Genomic DNA, 21,016 nt, shown 5'->3' with positions numbered 1-21,016 from the left:
GCACCCGGGGTGGATGGGATCTATCAAGTTATATTAAAGGAGGCAGCAGAGGAAGTAAGCAAACCCTTAGCCATAATTATGAGAGCTTCCTTGGACTCAGGGGAGGTACCCACAGACTGGAGATGTGCAAATGTAACCCCAATTCACAAAGGAGGATCAAAGGCTGACAGCTGACACAAGTAATTATAGACCAGTGAGTTTAACTTCTGTTCCAGGAAAATTAATGGAGGCACTAGTTAAAGAAGCACTTCAGGATCATTTAGACAAGACTTCAGTTATAGCTCGGACACAGCATGGTTTTGTTAAGGGGAAGTCTTGCCTGAACAATTTGATTGGATACTATGATGCAGTCACAAAGGAACTGGATGCAGGGAATAACTTTGATATTATATACTTGGATCTTAGAAAGGCTTTTGATACCGTTGCACATGGAAGACTGCTGCACAAATTGGAGCAGTGTGACATTGGAGGCAAATTGCTGCTGCGGATAAAGGGGTGGCTTTATCCACAGCAGCAATGAGAGTGGTAATCAATACAGAGAGTGGTAATCAATGGACACTGCTCGTCGTGGACTAATGTTATTAGTGGAGTCCCTCAGGGCTGGGTCCATTATTGTTTTCTGTATGTATAAATGATATTGATGATGGTATATCAAGCTTAATGTCCAAGTTTGCAGATGATACGAAGGTTGGCAGGGTTGTCAAGGACACTACTGACACTATGCTGCTGCAACAGGATCTGGAAAGGTTGAGCAGATGGGCTGAGAGGTGGCAAATGAAGTTTAACATTGACAAATGTAAAGTACTACACATGGGAAACAGCAACCCCAGAGCAACGTATCAACTCTGTGGTACTACACTGACAGTGGTAGAGAATGAAAGGGACCTGGGGGTGGTTGTGCAGGCAGATATGAAGTTCTCTGAGCAGTGCAGACGGGCTGCAAGAGTAGCTCATGGTGTATTGTCAATGATGTATAGGAATTTTTCTAGCAGGGATAAGGAGGTGATTATTCCCTTGTATAAGGCATTGGTCAGGCCACACCTAGAGTACTGTATACAGGTCTGGAGGCCTCATTTCAAGAAGGACGTAGAGCTGCTGGAACGAGTACAGAGAAGGGTAACAAGATTAGTGAATGGAACAAAGGGGTGCTCTTACGAAGAAAGACTTAAGATTTGCAAATTACAGTGTCTGGAGACTAGGCACCAGCGAGGTGATCTGATAGAGGTGTATAAAGCCTTGAATGGTTTGAGCATGCTCAATGCTGATGGGATTCTTCCTCTCGCTCAGAATAATCACCTGAGAGGGCATAAATTCAAATTGAGGAAAGACAGATGTAGGATAGACGTGCGGAAATTTGCCTTTAGCCAGCGGGTGGTTGGTTGGTGGAACAGACTTCCATCCCTTGTCGTGGAAGTTGATAGCCTAAATAAGTTTAAGGCTCAGCTGGACAGGTATTTTGAATGAACAGAGGGGTGAAGTGGAAGTGGTTTCTTTTTTTTTTTTTTTTTTTTTTTGGCTGATGCTGCATAAGCTTGCTTTCTTGCATCAAATGCCTCTACTAATGCTAATGCATACTGTGCAGTGAACACTGTCCAAACAGAAGAAGGTGACAATCGATCAAGAAACAAGAATTTTGACAGTTGTGAACTATCATGGAACTCAATTTATGAATTCATGGAACTTGATTACCTTCATGGAATTGCTCATGGTGTTTCTAATTAATATTATTAAATTAATTTGGTTTTTAATAAATTGCAATTATATATGTTATTAAAAAATATGACATTTAAGTATTTAATTATTTTAAATAATGATTTAATGTATGTATGCAACTTAGGTAATTTTTCAAAAACGTGCATTGTTTGCAATTTATGTTTTATATGAGCGTGAATATGAATTTTATATGAACCAGTGTAAAAAAGTGAAATTTTAAATTTCTATTTGACTTTTTTTTTTACTTTTTCTTTTTTTTTTTTTTTTTTGTGCTGTTATTAAGAGGGTGTTATGGCTGTTGGTATTATAGCTTGTTGGGATTTCATTCTGTCAAGATTTGTCGAGATTTCGGCTTGTCAGGATTATAACCCAAACCCAGTTTTTGGATGGGTGTAGATTCATCGGAATGTTTACAGAGAAGAACAACAAGATTAGTCAGGGACACGAAAGAAACCCTTACTGAAAAAGCTTTAATTTTTGCAAATTGCAGCATCTGAAAACTAATTACCTGTGAAGGAGATCTGATTGAAGTGTTTGAGACTTTAAGTAAACTAAATGCTGATGACATCCTTAATATTTTTTAGATAATTCACATAAGGAGATATAAATTGAAAAAAAAAAAAAAAAAAAGATGGTTGCAGGCAGATGTTTGAAAAAATTTGCATTCTGCGAGAGGGTAACTGATTGTTGGAACAAACTTCCATGTGTGTGTATGTGTGTTTTATTTTTTTAAGCAGGTAGAGATGATGTTGGGTAATGGTGCTTTTTTTTTGCTTTTTTTTTCTTTTGCTGTAAAAGTTTGTTTCCTTGTGATATTTTCCACTAACCCAAGTAAAATTTTCTTATAACAGTCCATTATCTGATCGCAACTTTGTTTAATTGCATCTACTCTAGGCTGGCAAAGGCAGATTATGAAAAATTGCTGGCAAAGAGAACAAAGAGTGAGGATAAGGAATTCTTCACATATATAAATGCAAAGAAGAGAAGGACAAACCAGATCGGACCCTTATGTAATGGATGTGGGATAGTATTAGATACCCCAGCTGAAGTTGCAGATGAACTCAACAGTTACTTTGCACTGATATTTAGAAGGGGGTTTAGAGAGGGGAACAGGCATTCTGTGTGTTATCAGACACTCAGTCTAAAACACTGATGGATCCAATATCTTTCTATCTCAGAAGATTTAGAAGAAGTCTGGTTGGCCTGCCTCCCTAAAATCCACTCGTGCACACCTTCTCGATAGTAAGCCCTGCTATGTCAGGTGGCAACGAACGTGTAGAGTGGTTCTCTTCATGACGCCTGGTCAGTATGAAGAGGAAAAGACCAAACCCTCCAGCATATGACAGCACAACGAAACAAATGGCCCTCAGTCCCCAGCGGCTTCCACTCCCCCTCTTACAGCAGCAAGAGGATCAGAGTGGAAGCAGAGTGTGCTAAGAATCTCTGGGTACGACTAGGATGCCATGCACGGAAACTGAACTTGTCCTTGAAGACAGGATATTAGAGCTGGAAAAGGAATTAGAAAATGTGAATTGGAATATCATCAGTTTGGCTGAAACAAGAAGAAGAAATGAATCACTTATAAGTTTATCAAGTGGAAATCTGCTGTACACCAATGGAAACAGTGAGAAGAGTGAAGATGGAGTTGGCTTTCTAGTCCATAAAGATATAAAACAATGTTTTGGAATTCAAAAGTACATCACCAAGGGTGTCAAGACTACTACTCAGGATTTCTAAGAGGTATAAGCTAAAGATTATAATGATTTATGCACCAACATCAAGCCATGATGATGAAGAGGTTGAAGAAATGTACACCAAAATTGAGAGTCTTCTAGATGAGCAGAAAACCCACTACACTTATCATTATGGGGAACTTCAATGCTAAGGTTGGAAAGAGACAAAACAGTGCAGAAAGGGGAACTATAGGAAATTTTGGAATTGGTGAAAGAAATGAAAGAGGTGAAAAACTTGTGGAATTTGCAGAATCTCGAGGAATGTCAGTAACAAACACTTTTTTCAAGAAAAGGGTGAACAGAAAGTGGGCGTGGAAGAGTAAAAATGGATTAACAACTAATGAAATCGACTTCATTATCACTAACAGAAGATATATCATGAATGATGTTACTATCCCGAACAAGGTAAATGTTGGAAGTGATCACAGAATGGTAAGATGCACACTTGATATAGATGTAAGAAAAGAAAGGAAAAAACTGACTCGAGTAAATGATACGAAGGTTTTTGAGATAACAGAAGAGGAGAAAAAGCAGTATGTACTGAAACTTAAGAACAAGTTTGAGCATCTGCAGACTGCTCAGGACCAAGATATCGACGAGGAATATTACAACTTTCTGAAAGTGATGAAGCCCAAGAAACCTATAGGTAAAAAGAAATCGAAAGAAGAAAAAATTAGTCGAGAAACACTTGTCGTGATGAACCGAAGATGACAAATGAAGATCAAGATAAACACTGACAAGGAGAAAACTGAGTATACTGAGTTATGCAAAGCCATTAGAAAGAGACTCAGAGAGGACATAAGAAGATTTAACACAAAGTAGAACAAGCATTAAGGAAAAGCAAAGGATTTAAATCTGCAGCCATGAACAGTAATGCAGAAAGACAAATGATACTGAAACTGAAGAATAGTGATGGCATAAACCAAATAGCAGAAGACTACTATAGAGAATTATACAAGGAACAAGGGAATGATGTCAGCAGTGGGGAAGATGGATCGCAAATTAGTAGTAACACATGCGACATACACGATATCCTTCCTGACGATGTAAAACATGCGTTGAAGGAAATGAAGAATCAGAAAGCCCCGGGGGAAGATGAAGTTACTGTATGGTTGTTAAAATTGGAAGGAAGAGACATGGCACAAAAACTGGAAAGACTCTTCACAAAATGCATTAGAAAAGGTGTGATGCCTAAGGAGTGGAATAATGCAACCATAGTTTTGCTGCATAAGAAAGGAGATAAATCAGAAATTGGAAATTATAGACCAATTAGCTTGTTATCCCACATCTACAAGTTCTTTACTAACAGATTAGAAAGAATACTTGATGAGAATCAACCGAAAGAGCAAGCTGTCTTTAGGACAGGATTCTCAACTATGAATCACCTTAACATAATGACACAGCTAATGGAGAAAGCAAATGAATATAAAACACCATTATGCCTGGCATTTGTGGATTATGAAAAGGCATTTGACTCCATACAGCATAAGGCAATGGTTCAGGCACTGGAAAGACAAGGCATAGATACCCCATATATTATGATTTTGAAGAAAATATAGGAGAACTGAAACCTTTCTTAGTAAGAGCACCCCTTGGCACCCCTCACCAATCTCGTTACCCTTCTCAGTGCTCATTCCAGCAGCTCTACATCCTTCCTAAAATGACCCCACCAGACCTGTATGTACTAAAGGTACTACACTTAACCATTGCCTTAAACAAAGGGATGATCACTTCCTCATCCCCGCTAGAAAATTCCTGTATATCGTTGAAACAAACTTCATGAGCTGTCCTGGAAGCCTATCTGCACTGCTTAGAAAACTTCATATCTGACTGCAGAATTACCCACAGGTCTTTTTCGTTCTCCGCTCCCCGAGTGTAGTACCGCACAGTTGGAACATTACTCTGGGATTACTGTTCCCCATATGCAGTACTTTGCATTTGTCAAAATTAAAGAAAGTGAATATAGCATTTTAAATTTTGCTAATTATCCAAAAAAAAATTCTCATTAAATGTTTTGTTTAATAAATGTAATCGTGTATTGTACTTAATAAAATTTTCGAATATTTTCAATTTTAGGTTCATCATTATTTTTATTTATTCACCATATATTCATTTTAAGCAGTGATCCTTTTGGGTTGTAAATTTTCTACAGTGAGCATTTAAAGGCAAAAGGTTTTTTTTGAAAAACAAAAGAAAGTCATATTTTTAAGATTTTAATAAAATCTAAAATATAAAATAGTGACACATAAAAGTATTGGGAATTTGCATTTTTTATATATAGCCTGAAAATAAAAAACTGTAACTGAAAACAGAAACTTTGTTTTACCTGTAACAAGATATGGAAAATGTAACGCACTAATTTTTCTCGAATCACTCAGTGCAGCCCCCGAAAAAATCTAACTTTGAATATGGCCCCTGCATGGGAAAAGGTTGGATGCCACTGTAGTAAAAGGTGAACCAGAGCCCATCGGGAATACCCCTTGATCTGCTCACTGTTGACCAACATGACCTCCGTATGCACGACAGGTGGTCGGATAGGTTTTACCAGGAACCACTGAGTTGTAAAATGGTAATCCCTTTAGCTCTCTCAATTCTTGCTTAGCAGCACTAATTTCCTAAGTTGCCTGAAGGTCAGAAGGGCAAACAGTGCATACTCAGTTAAGTCTCTCCTAAGCTGTTCGTTATATTAAAAATTTTCTTCACTCAATGGAAACTATTTTAAATGTAATTTCCAAGGGAGATTCAAAAAAAAAAAAAAAAAAAAAATGCTATAAAAGGAGTTCGTTAAACAGAAGTCTGGCTGTATAATTTAGAATTCTAAAAATGATTATAAAGTTTTATATAGAAAATATCTTAACAGTAGACAGTGAAAAATTCAAATTTAGTTAAATAACTAAGCTTATTTGAAAAGTAGGTAAATGTGTGAAAAAATTTACAGAATATTACAAATTTCGAAGTGTACAGCATCCAAATGTCACAGGTCACTGTTAATAAAGGTGCCAGTACACCGTACCATTGCATACTGTCCCAAAAAATCACTGGTTATATTACTCTTAAGCAGTGTTACTATAATCTCGTTTGAATTAAAAATCTGAAGTTGTCAATAAACAATGCATTAAATGAAGCAGTAATTAAAACAATGATATATTAATATTTAAAAAGGCATTAATCATAATAACGGCAACTATGCCAGAGAAGAAAATGTTTCAAATATTGAGTAGTCTGTCCCCAACGTACATAAGAGATATGTTCCAGGACTTACGTAAGTTGATTTTTACGTAACTTCGGAATGACTAATAAAATATTGCTACTATATCCTGATATACCAAAATTCCAGAAACCACATAATATCGTAAGAAGGATGAAGAAAAATAGTTATATACCATAACAATTAAAAGCTTTATCTTGGGACAGCAGTGAAGTAGCCATAAGGAAAGAAAATATAAAAGGAAGAAAAAACACATTATTGTGCTGTAAAAACTGATATGTATTTCATACATCGTGTAGGCTTTATAAGGACTACTAAGGGAATCAAACCAGAGTGTACATACTTAAAAAAATTTTCTTAACCACACAATGAATCAGTCTATACACTTCAGGTAATGAACTGAAGGTAACTTAAAACGAACCTGAAGAATAATAAGACACAGCTTAATCACAGTATGTTGTAGGCCTGAGTAGAGGTCGGGGAGGTAGTAGGCGATATGAGCTCTTCGATCTTCATCTGTTTCGTATGCTTTTTTTTTTCTCTTCATAAGTTTCACGATAAGCAATCTCAAACTTTTCTTTCTATTTTCAAGAAATGTTCTGTGTTTTCATCCATTGCATCTAATATAGAGAGAGACCTTCCTGAATTTTACGAAACACTTCTGCCATTTCCTTTAATTTGAACTGCTTGGGTGCTCAGATTCCTCAATGGATTTGGCTCTCCCTTGCTCCTCAACTCTGTACATTCAACAGAAGAACTTCTGTTGTTAAATCTTCACCTTCACCTCATTCATCCATAGGCTCATCTACATCTTTGTCCTCCAGGACCAACTGCAACTCCTGGGCTAAGTTTACAATTTCTTTGGTAACAGAAGACATCAGCTCATCTTGTTGAAGCCTTCATTGTTACTTCGCTCATACAAGTTGTTGTTGTCATCATTCCAGGCTCTTGAATTGGTGCAGATCCACTTCCCTCACTCTGTTGCATTTATAGCCCCAGAAAATGTTGTCCATATGTAATAAGCTTTGAATACCCGGATAACAAAAGCTCCCACTTCGCTCTCAAACAAAGCTGAACTGTACAATCCAGAAAGAAAGGAAGGAAAGGATGTAGAGATGAAGGGCTAGAGTGCAATTCTTCGAAGAAATAGCCAATGGGACACAGTCCACGTGGCTTAAACGCTTTGGGAGTTTCTCTAAGTGCTTCGACATAGTTCACCTATCTCAAACACATTGTCGAATATTTATTTAGAATTTTTAAAGCAGAAAATCAAATGTTAACTCTAGTTATTTACCAAGATCCTAGTTACATTGCAGATTATTATCCAACGTAGTTTGTATGGGAACGAAAATAAAAACTTATACTTATTGTTCTTTCATTCAACTTCACTCTTAAAAATGATACAGAAAGTATCTTTATGATTTTATGAAAAAAATTTACGTTAGTCTGAAGTTATGTAAGTCGGGGACTAACTGTATATAAACAATATTATTAATGATGGACTTAATAATTCGGAAATGATCGACATTTCCGAACATTGAAACAATTCTGAAAATATTTCTCACAATGCCTGTGACAAACGCAAGTGGTGAATGGTCTTTTTCATCAGATCACATTAATGCTATGCGTGTTTATTTTAAGAGACGTTCAATTTTGGGTCATATTGACGTGGAACTAATGAAACAAATTCATTCTGAAGAAAATTATTAGCGAGATATTTTAAAAAGAATTATTGCTACTGTTCAGCTTTTGAGTAAACTTGGTTTAGGATTTAGGGATAGTAACGACAAAATTTATACGGAACGTAGTGGTAATTACTTAGTTGCCTAGAATATTGGAGTAAAATTTTAATAACTTTTTAAGAAATCACATAGAGATGTATGCTAATTGTGGACCCAGCAAAACCAATTACCTTTCACATAAAACCTGTGATGAATTTATAGAATTGACGGCAGAAAGAGTTGAACAGGTGATGGTTTCTGAAATTTCAGAAGCAAAATATTTTTATATTATTGTTGATTCAACCCCTGATATTAGCCATGTTGATCAATTAGTGTTTATTATAAGATACGTCACAAAATGGTATCATCAAAGAACAATTTTTAGGTTGCCATCCTATAGAACGGGTCAGCAACCTTTTTTGAGTGAAGAGCCATTTTTGATCTAATTTTAAAAAAAAGAGAATCTGATGAGCCTCAGCTCAAGCTGGGAGGAGGAGGGGATGTTTTTTTAAGAAATGGAAGAGTGGGAAGGTATTTTATTAAAAATATATATTTTTTGAAATATTATTTATTAATACTGAAAAATCTTAACAAACATCCAATTTACAAATTAATGTGACTTTTGCTGTTGAATTTCTTGAACAAGTCTCTCAACATCAGGCGAGTATACCGTAATTTTCATCTTTAAACATGCCTTGAGACTTGCATTGTTCAGACGGTTTCTTGATTTATTTTTAATATAGTTCATGTTCGAAAATATTTGCCCGCAGAAATATGTCGAACAAAAAACCGAGAGAAGTCCAAATGCAAATATTTTCAAATTTATATACTTGTCCAGTAAGCTACTCCATGCATCAAACACAATTTGGTCTTGCTTTCTTTAACTCATCTATTGCCATCCATTTGTGTTGAATTGCAAGGGCAGCCTTTTGCCTCTCCAAATCCTCAATTTCAGTTTTAAGGCATTTTAGTCTTGCACTCCACATGTCCTTGATTTTTAAGTTCTCTAACTCCATTTCATATTGTGTTTCATGTGGGCTAAGTAAAAGTTAGAGCCGCAGGTTGCCGACCCCCGCTATAGAACATCACAATGCTGAATATATAGAAAAACTATTTTAAATTATTAGATTTATCAGTATTACAAACTGCAGAGGACAAAGTTACGGTAATGCTTCAAATATTGACAGGAAAGTATTCAGGAGTCCAAGCCAGATTGAAGCAACATAGTTCCACTGCATTTTATGTACCGTGCACTAGTCACTCTCTAAATTTAATTGGAATTAATGCAGCTGAATCTTGTTCTACTGCACTGCATTTTTTCACTTTATATAAAATTTTTATATATATTTTTTTTCTGCTGCCCCAAGAAGATGGAATGTCTTAAATCAATACTTAGGAAGAAATTCACTAACACTGAAAAATTTAAGCAATACAAGATGGTCTGCTAAGGCTGATGCTGTCTCAGCTCTTCGAAATGGTTATAAATTAACAAAAGAAGCCTTAATCAACAAGCAAACATGAAAGATCAGTAGCACATCTAGAATGTATTTAATTTATAAAAAAAATTGAGTATGAAACTGCATTACTTCCTGTCCACTGGAATAAAATGTTAAATAGCTTAAATAAAACAAGTAAATCATTACATGGATATATTTTGCATATTAGAAACGATTTTAATATTATTGAAAGAGAAGGTAAATTATTAACTGATGAATGTAAATTATTTACAAAGATAAAAAAAAGTCAAATTAAAAAAAAAAGAAAAACTGTGCGACGAAATGAAAGATAATGAAGTAATTTTTGAAGGGAAAGAAATATTTATTATCAATGCATTCTATGTTTGTGATAGATTAATTGCTGAAATAAATAGATGAACAGAAGTATACACCAGTATTTTAGATACTTTTAAAATATTTATAAATCTTGATTTAGATGAAACTGAATTCAACACTAATATCGATAAATTAACAAGTATATGTAAAAATGACATTGACTCGGAAAAAGTTTAATGAAATTGTTAAATTTTTACTGTTTATTAAAGATAAAATAATACGAATGAGATGTATAATATCATTAATAATGGATTAAGATCTACATTTCCCAACCTAGAAACAACATTAAAAATATTTTTAACAATGCCAGGTAGTAATGCAAGCGGAGAACAGCCGTTTTCTGTTCTCAAATGAGTAAAAAACTGAGGAATAGTTTAATTCAAGATAAAGTGAGCAATTTGTCATTGTTATTTATTGAATCTGAACTAGTAAATAGCATGAATTACTTTGATTTAATGGATATTTTTGCCAAGGTAAATATATTTATGCAAATAAATTGTATGAACTCATAATTTAGCTATTGCATTTCTATTTTATAATGTACCTGCTGACAAACAAGATGTGACTGTTTTTATAATATTTTTGGAACACAATTTTTGATATTGTTTTTGTAATAAAATTAGTAATTACACTAATTTGTCGTACTTATTTGTGTATTGTGCTTTATTGTTGTTGGGTTGCCCCACAGCTCGGTTTTGACAGTGCAGGTGACCCAGGTTCGATTCTGGTGCTAAGCTCTTGCCCCCCGCAAGAGCTTAGCACCTTGGACCCTGAGAAGTGTAAATACGGCCCTGCACACAACATTTGCAAATTGGCTCCCTCCAAACACACTTCTGTATACGTAATATGCTGCTACACGTGGCCTAAGATGCTGATGCATCTTAGGCTGCGTGTGGCAACAATCAACAGCGAAAGTGTTAAAATCTTAATGTAACCAACTCTGATATTATTCTAAAATATACAGTGTTAGTCAAAATGTTGTCGAATTTTGAATGAACTACAACAGTATATATCTTTCAGTGGAGAGGCAATGAATGAAAGCCAGTAATCTGTTGCATTAGGTCTGTAAAGTTATATTTATTTAAAGTATTTCTTAATTTTTTTTATATATATATATTTTTTTTAATAGGTTTTAATATAAAGACACTTCCACTGAAGGATACTGTTATTGATATTAAAGAACTGGGAGGTAAGTTTTTCAGCCAGATTTTATTTTTATATTTGTCTGTTGATGATAACTGTATTGAAGTAATAATTAACTTTGACATGAATGGTTATTTAAATTAACTATTTAAAGACCATTAATCTTTTGCACTTTTCAAAATAAAATCGTTGGAAGACATTTCAGTTGATACTATACTTTTTTTTTTCTAATGTTTTATCTAATTCACATATATTACTAAAAAAAAAAAATACTAAAAAGAAAGTCATTTCTGGTTGCTCCATCCTTTTGAAATTTATCAATTCCACATAGATCTTTGTGTTGTTCTAAAATTTTGATCTTCCACTCTTAGGAAAAATATGGTGGTTGAGTTAAAATCTTTTACATGTAACCAACTCTGATATTATTCTAAAATATGCAGGGTTAGTCAAAATGTTGCCAAAACTTTTCCGGTATTTGAAAGTAACTACATATTTTTCTGTCAAAAAAAAAAAAATGCATGCATAAATATCAAAATTTTTAACAGTTGCCGTATAGTCCTTCAATATGGGTCTGTGTGACCAAGCACATTTCAATGTGGTAATTAAATTCATGCCACACTTTCTCCAGCATATTGTTGTCAATCTGGGCAATAGCTGCAGTGATGTCCTCACAGTTCGTGCAAAGTGACAGTTGGGGGGGGGGGGCACAAACACCAAATCTTTCAAAAAATCCCATAGATAAAAATTTAAGGGAGTGGAGTCCAGTGATCTCAGTGGCCAATGAAGTAAAGATTTTTCATCATAGGAAGCATGGCCAATCCAGTGATGAGGATAAACATCATTCAGAAACTTTCGCACCTCCCTATGGAAATGTGGCAGAGCCCCATCCTACTGCAAAATGAAATTGTTTCTGTCTTTTTGTCAGCTGTGTCAGCAACAACTTGATCAGCATGTCAAGGTAGGAAATGGCACTCACTGTGTACTCAGCAAAAGAGAAGGGCCCATAAAGCCTTCAAAAAGTCTTACTTTTGAACTGTCCCTTTCATGTGGATTCTCACTCTCCCAGATATGAATGTTGTGTTGCTTCACTTTATCACTGAGATGGAACGTGGCTTCTTTGGTAAACACTAAACTGTCACCTGTGCTTTTGGCCTTGCAGATGCATCCACACACCACAAACTGCCTCACTTAATGATGGAGTCTCGAGTTGGTAGAGTTCTGTGAAATTTAGTTTGGAATGATTGCTGTGCTGAAACACTTGATTTTGTTTCATGATAACAAAGAACATAAAATGATTTCCTCACAGGTGACACCATTTTGAATGCAGCACTATCTGGCAACAGATGTCTATGCCAGAAAAAATTCTCCATTCAAAATGGTATATTTGCTGCAATAGAGAAGGCACAGACACCTGTGATGTCTGCACCATCTCTGTTGTGGCATTCACAACTTTGATGTTTATGCTTTCATTTGATAGCATTTTTGCATTATATTTGATGTCAGAGTTGTTGAAATTTTGACTAACCCTGTATTTACTTCTCTTCTGTATGGATCTGGTAAGGAACTGCAATCTAAAATTTTAAATACTCCATAGTGCTGTGAATACCTTCTTAATAGGACCAATTTAAAATCTGTAGAACTTGGATGTATGCTAATTTGGAGTATTTAGAGCACATCATCTTAAGTCAAATTTATTTGCTCCATAGTTAAATTATGTAATCAAATTTGAGTTTCCTTCAAGATGGGTTGGCATTTCCTCCAAGGAATATCCATATTTACATAAGGAAAAATAAAATTTGAATAATGTCAGCTGACAAATTTTTCAAAATTTGTCAATTGACATTACTTTCAAATTTTCAAACAAAATCATGAGCCAGTGCATGTTTCTTACCAATGCAGAATGAGTTGAAACGATTAATAAAATTTATGCCATGGTTTAATGTTATCAAAAGGGCATTTTGCCTGTTGTTTATAATGTTAAAATAATCTAAGAATATTAATTTAATAACTATTCATGACCATTTATAATACCTCAACTCCCATTCTTAATAATTGGCTGTATTTATCTTCTGTGTAAATGACAATTTTTCTTGCTATTTGCATATTTAAACTCTACCTTGCTTTTGCTGTCTGAATGTTTCTAGCCACTGTTTCATGTCAATATATGTGAACCTGAACATAACTAGTTTGTATCTATAAAAAAAAAAAAAAAAAACTGCAGCCCTTATCAACCCACTGCAGGATGGAAGTCTCCTCAACAATTCATGCTGAGGGAAATAGACCATAATCTGCCACGCTGATCCAGTGCGGGTTGGCAGATCGACCGTATTTAGTAGTCAGGGGCTTGAACCCCGGTCTACTCAAAGAGCGTGTGCTACTGCACTCCCGCTCCTGACCACTCGGCTACGGAGGCCAGTTGTTTGTATCTATATTAATTTAATAATTCATGTAATACTTTTTATTTCAATTATCATTATAAGGATAATTATAAGAGAAGTTACAATAAATGTTCAGGATATCCCCTTCCCCTTTACAGAATGCAAGCATAAACGTTTTTTCCCCCATGTTTTATTATTATTATTATTAGCTATATGGTGCAAGGAAGCCTGAGGCTTATGCTGCACCAGCCAAAAAAATTCCCGCATTACCCTGAGAGAGAGAGAGAGAGAGAGAGAGAGAGAGAGAGAGAGAGAGAGAGAGAGAGAGAGAGAGAGAGAGAGAGAGAGAGAGAGAGAGAAGTAGAAGGGAATCACCAAGAGAGCAAGAAAGAGAAGAATGATGATGTCCAGCTCAGGACCCTGGGTTTGCCAAGCCCATACTCACCAGATGTGAGCCCCTGGGGTAATGAGAATTGATGTAGTGTTTGAACAGTTATCTTTGCAATTTTTGATTGATACTGACTTTTAATTCTTCATTGTGTATTTTTAGTTTATATTATTAATTTTAAGTAGTCCCAAAGATCATGCCATCCTGGCAAACTATCATTTACATCCATCTACTTTCAATAATGAGATGATTTGATTTATGAAAATTCTTATATATAATTCGTCAGCTGCATCCCTGAAATCCACCGACAGTATTCGAGTCTCATTATTGATTGGAAGAATTTCAAAAGGCCTCTTCATTTAGGGCTATAGCCTTGAATGAAGAAGACTTTTGACAGAGGGACAGTGTTTCATCTGTTGGTTATTTCAGGTTTTCCAATGCATGCACGTGCGTGCACACACACACACACACACACAATGTCACAATATGGCCTCAGTTGCTATTGCATCCAAAAACCAATAATACAACAGGTATTTCTGAAGAAAATGATAGTGACATGAAATAATACATTACACCACGATTTTTTGAACATTATAAGGTGTAGTAGAAATGGATGAACTTGTAAAGACTGTACAGTAATACCCCGAAGTTACGCGATAGGTGGATCCGACGAAAATCGCTTAAGTCGAATTCGCGTAAGTCGGGGTACAACTTTGCATATAAATACATATAAATTTTGTTTAATTGGGACGAAGGACTAATAAAAACACTAGTTCAGAAGAAAAATATTTAATAAAATTGCAGTTCTTTATACATATTAATACAAAATATGTATTAAAAAAAAAATGAGTTACGTAAAAAAGTTATTTCGATGTTGATGGCTTCATAAAATCTAACAAATTCGTCTGATGACACAGCGCCTTCTTTTTTTCACGCAGAATTTCTTCATAGCAAACTAATAATTTTTTTATTCCTTGCTTTGTAGCTATAACACGTTCTTCGTTGGAGTCTGTTTTCTAAAATTTTTAAGCCCTTTTCAATTGAGCTGAGACCTTCTGTCAAGCTTGCAATTGTCATGTGCTTTTCTGGTGGAACTGGGTCTGAAGTGTCGGATACTTCAGTGACGTTTTGCTCACGCATCTCTATGAGCTCATTCATTGTCAGCTCCTGACCATGTGAATCCAACAGCTCAACATCATCACCGTTGATTTCCAAATCTAATTGCCTGGCAAGAATAACAACTTCTTCTATCACGTGAGCGACATGATCAGTTTCTGGAGTTGTTTTCGTCTTGTTTTTGAAAAAAAATGGACAAAGTTTCTTCCAGACACCATTCAATGTTTTTTTGTGAATTTCATCCCAAGATTCTTCAATGATTCTTACAGCATCTAAAACATGAACTGTTTTCAAAAGTCTTTAACAGATATCTCACTATTTTGTCTCATAGCTTCATTCAGACGTGCAAACGAACGGCTCATGTAGTAAGCTTTGAATGTTTTGATGACTCCCTGGTCCATCTGTTGAAGCAAGCTGGTTGTGTTTGGAGGCAAAAACAACTTTCATACATGGGTCGAAATTAATTAGGGTGGCCGGGTGCATTGTCAGTAAGAAGCATCACTTTAAATGGAATCTGTTTAGACTTGCAATAACGTTCGACTTCGGGTTTGAAGTGGTGACCAAACCAGTCCTCAAAAACGGAAGCTGTCACCCTAGCTTTATGATTTGACTTCCAAATCACTGGTAAGCTAATTTTAGATATACACCAAATGAAAAAATCAAGAACCGCGTAAATTGGGGTAGCGTAAGTCAGGGTATTACTGTATTACTATTTATTTCTTTTCTAAAAGGAATATAGCAGCGTTGTCATTTATAGAACTCTGAATTTTCTTCCTTCCTTCCTTCCATCCACGCATTAGTTCCTATTTGACAATAAATTTTGTTTGTGAAATTATATGTTATTCCCCATTGAGTAAGCTTGGGCTATGATATTTGATTTTTGTTGTCTTATGAATGTGATTTTAGATATAATGCCTTCCATGTAAATGATTTTTTATAAATAAAAAAATATATTAAACTTATATATTTAATTTTTTATTCCGGAGTGCATGCTAGTCCTTTTAAGTAAAATAAGGGTGCACAACCAAAAAGTTTGAACCTTAGACTATACTTTAACTCACACTCATTGTCTATCTAATTTGTTATCTACATTCCTTATAGTTGCTGGGTTCTTTCTACTATTAATGTAGTAACCTAGAGCTATAATCCTTTATGTATCTCAATTTCAAACTCTTAACCACTTCTTTCGATAACATTATATGTATATACAGGGTGATTCAGGAGGAATAGTAAATATTTTGGGAGGTTATAGTATCAGTTATTCTGAGTAAAAAGGTTCATATAAACGTGTCCAATTCTCAATGGATACAGATTGTTTGAAACTGCTGCACACGAAGCCATTATGAGAAGTATTAAAGAATGACATATGACATTGTTTGTATTATTGACTTTTTGAATGATACAAAACACAAATAATTGACAAATTTTTTACAGTTTGCAATAAATGTTTGAAAATCCCACCAGCCTTTGTGCACTTTGCAACTCTTGTGGTAATATGACATGTTCTTCTGAAGTTGTCTTGGTGTTCCTGTATGAGGGCAGCAGTATCCAAAATGTGAATGAGCAATTCGTCTCTTGTATTCATCTTTTCTTTGTATACTGCACTTTTCATCCATCCCACAAACAAAAACCTAACGGAGTGAGGTCTGGAGACCTTGGTGGCCAATGGATGTGACCACCACGGCTGATGCATCGTTCAGGGAAAGTTTGATTTAGATAACATACCAATCCTTGTAGCCAAGGGAACATCTAGGTAAATGGGCCCTGTAAGACGATTTCGTAGCAACAGGCCCAATCAACTGATTGTCGATAATACAGCACATGTTTACAAAGAAGCGGTTGAAAATTTGTTTCTGCAGTGGCATGTGGATTCTCATCTGACCACCTATGAGAGTTACGGGTGTTGTTGTCACTGGTGATAGTAGCTTCATCACTGAAGAGTATTAATGGAATTAATCAGCGATTAGCATTTACCCACTGACAAAATTCCAATCGCCGGGCTTCGTCTCCTGGTTGAACACCTTCTATGTGAAATGGATACAAGCTGTGCTCACGTAATGTTCGCCGTACTGTTTTCTGTGGAACACCGATACGCATAGAAATTCTTTGTGTGCTAATAGTAGGACTACATTCTACCAACTGAAGAATGTGTTCTATTACACCTATATTTGTGTTCATTTGCACGTTCAGAAGAAATATGAGTGCTGGGAACAGTACCAGTCTCATGCAGTTTGGTGTAAACACTCTTGAATCCAGTATTCTGAGGTTAGAAAACCATTGATGGTATTCTCTACAAGCAGCAGGAGCACTTTTATTACAAAAACCATAGACAAATTCCATATCACCGTATTCAGCATGTGTGAAGACGTGCAGCATTGTTAACAAGAGTTCTAACACCAAACAGCGTCAGGTTATAATTGCTTCTTGGTCTGTGCATGCCAGTTTCAAACAGCTGTATCTCCATATCCATTGAGAATTGGACACATTTATATGAACTTTTTTACTCAGAATAATCGATACTATAACCTCCCAGAATATTTACTATTCCTCCTGAATCACCCTGTATAATAAGTAATATAGAGGCAATATGGTGAGCTGGCATTTAAATGAATGTCTGTCATTGTCCATTGTGGGAATTTGCATTATGTTAAAAATGCAGTAATGTTCATGGCATGTCCAGGGCCTTCTGATGAGATTGGATACAGTGGTCATCTATTATTTGTGCCTTGCTTTGTTTGTCCTGTATCTGTTTCTTTTGTGGTTGTTTATCATATATTTGCAATATTTCACACTTTTGTTTTCCATATTGCCTCTATATTACCTATTATATTGTATATTATGTGATGTGTTGTTGGATATTGCATATGCAGCCACTTATGTTTGCAGGCATCTCTTTATTTTTACTCTTCTTCATAATAGTTTTACAGTTTATACACACACACACGGTTCAGTCCAGTCCTGCCTGCTAAAACAAAGAACATTGTTGTTCCCATCTCCCATAAATTGTGGAGGTGAGTCCAGTGAGTAGTGTAGAGGAAGATGATTTGCTTATGCTCTATCCTAGTGGTTTCCAAACTTGATTTGTACTTGGATTTAAAAATATGCTATATTCGTGGAACAGCTAAAGAGATTGCCATTGAAGTGAATGTAGTTTTTCTGTAACCTTGCAGCACACCAAGATGGACATGCTTTGAAAACCACTGCAGTCTGTGTTCTTAGTTGCACTCTCCTCAATATCATATATAGCATTGTTCATGGGCATGAACAATGCAGCATTTGCAGCATCTCTGTAGATTTTTGTATCTTTGACTAATGTTTGTTTTCCCCAGATGTATTTTGGACTTATTTTCGTAATGTTTTGAAGATTGAGGAGCATGAAAAGAAACATGTTTTGTCATATCAGATGAAGATGTGACTTAGGAAATTGTCAACATTTTGTTGCGCATAGATGTATATTAGGAGTTTAACATATTAAACTGTGTTAGGCACAAACAGAAGATATATTGCGTATTTTTTCTGGACTAACAAATTTATTTCCACGTAGGGAAACAGATATTTATATAATACACTATTCTTAATGGAATTTATTAATGAATGAGGGTAGCCACATTGTAGAAATTTCTGTACAAGGCTATTAATTTCTTCATTTTCTGTCTGTGTTGCATTAAATTTCCTGTGTTGTGTTCAGTTTTACTGCATTAATAAACTGATGGTATAAAACAAATTTTTTATATTTGATGGGATGGAAACTGTTAAAATGCAAATATTTTCTTAAATTTTTTCAGGTGTAAGGATTTCTGTTTCCTCATAACAGTGAAATTTAAAAAGGGATTCGATTTCTAATGTGTATTTTAGCCATATATGGGATATTATTAAAGACATCTTAAATCTGATTAACAGTGTCTACTGTAGAGACAGTGATAACATCATCAATATAATGACTGTAAAATGATACATCATTCATGACAGGGGTTAAGTGGATATGTTCAATTTCAACTAGATAATCTCTAAAACTGCAGAAAGGTGTATAGTTCTTGTAGTAAAGTTTTCAGACAGATTTTTTGGATTACCCTTGGAATTAAGTATAAGTGGATTAATTGCAGAGATTTTTTTATGGATTGTGTGAAGGAAAAATTGAGAGAAAACCCAGAAAAAAATAAAATAATGTTAAGTTCTTCCAAAACAATTACAGTCATTATGCAATACCCCAGTTTTTCACTTGATTAAGACTATTATCTTTTCTCCATCAGACTATTATCTTTTCCCAGAACTGGAAAGGTATATTTTAGAGCAGCAGTTCCCAGTGGTGGTTCGCAAAAGTGTTCCAGGGGGTTTGCACTAAAAATTCTGTAATGGTGTCTTCTTAGATTTACACAGGTATATTTATGTAAACTGCAAAATAGTTTAATATTAATTTATCCCATTCGGTTCAAAATTTATATTTAGTTGTGGTTTGGGTCATGCGCCCTTACATAGCGATCACCTTAGTGACTAAGCCTTATAATTAGTTTACCATCATACAGTATATCATGTTTTCCATGATAACTTTTTTTTTCATTCTCAAAGACCATTGTTATGTATAAGTACTTAATAATAATTTTATATTATTACACAATATCACTTATAAAGTAGTACTGGAAATATTTTATAATAAAAATTCAGAATGATTATACGATTTCAGAGGATATAGGCTTAGTGCAGTGGTTTTCAATCGGGGTGCTGCAACAACATTCCAGGGGTGCCACGTAATTTGGGTTTAAGTTATTTTAATTTATATATTTATTTCATTATAAAAAGGTGTACAGTATCTATTTAATTTTGTGGTGATCTATAATTGATGTTTATTTAGCATGTCTATATAAAGTATAAAGAATAAAATTATTATACAGGGTGTTTATAAATGGTGGAAACACTTTCAGTGATTTATTGCATGACTAGGACAGATATCAGTGTCATATACATACCTTGTGAAAGGGAAAGTCAAAGTTTTTTTTACTTTGACATTTGACAAATGTGGGAACCACATTTGACAAATGTCCACACGGTAATCGAACTCTTGACATACCTTGTCCAACATATCCTGTATGACCGTGATGGTAGCTTCAATTCTCTGCTTTAGTTCCTGGATGTCATATGGCAAAGGTGGTACATAAACATGATCTTTTATGTAACCCCACAAAAAGAAATCGCACAGAGTTACGTTTGGTGATCTCGGTGGACATTTCAAGAAACATTCGTCCCTTTCTCCGGCACGTCCGATCCAGCGCTTGTGTAGCTGAATCGGTAGTGGGGAGGGACCCCGTCTTGCTGGTAAATTATTATTATTATTAGCCGTATAGTGCAAGGAAGCCTGAGACATGCTGCACCAGCTAAAAAAAAAATTTTTGAGTTACCCAGAGAGAGAGAGAGAGAGAGAGTAGAAGGGAATCACCAAGAAACAGAAGAATGGTGATATCCAGCTCAGAACCCTGGGTGTGCCAAGCCCATACTCACCACATGTGAATCCCTGGGGTTAGTATTAGTATTAGTATTAGTAATGGCCGCATGGTGCAAGAAAGCCTATGGCTTATGCTGCACCAGCCAAAAAAAAAAAAAAAAAAAAAATCCAAACAAAACAATGATAAAAACAAAAAATAAATAAATAACTAAATAATAATAATTAATAAATTAAAAAAAAATAAAATAAAAAATAAATAAAAAGGAAATTAAACCTATCATCCTATGCGCTTCCCTTACCCGAAAGTACTATCCAGATGACCTTTGAATTTCCCCAAACTGTCGGCC

General features: G+C 35.1%; 1 protein-coding gene across 1 annotated transcript in view; it reads left to right on the top strand.

The window, feature by feature from the left end:
- Positions 1-21,016, top strand: part of LOC150080672 (ADP-ribosylation factor-like protein 15) — a 109,319-nt gene that overhangs the window by 69,388 nt on the left and 18,915 nt on the right. The window contains exon 3 of the mRNA XM_090381163.1: positions 11,337-11,396. Within this exon, the coding sequence (XP_090237289.1) occupies positions 11,337-11,396 (60 nt within the window). The remainder of the gene's footprint in view (positions 1-11,336; positions 11,397-21,016) is intronic.

Source organism: Mastigoproctus giganteus, chromosome 9 (genome assembly GCF_048544385.1).
Source record: "Mastigoproctus giganteus isolate SK-2022 chromosome 9, ASM4854438v1, whole genome shotgun sequence".
Taxonomy (NCBI): Eukaryota; Metazoa; Arthropoda; class Arachnida; order Uropygi; family Thelyphonidae; genus Mastigoproctus; species Mastigoproctus giganteus.
Note: the sequence above shows the minus strand (reverse complement) of the source record. Positions and strands in the feature narration are given on the sequence as shown.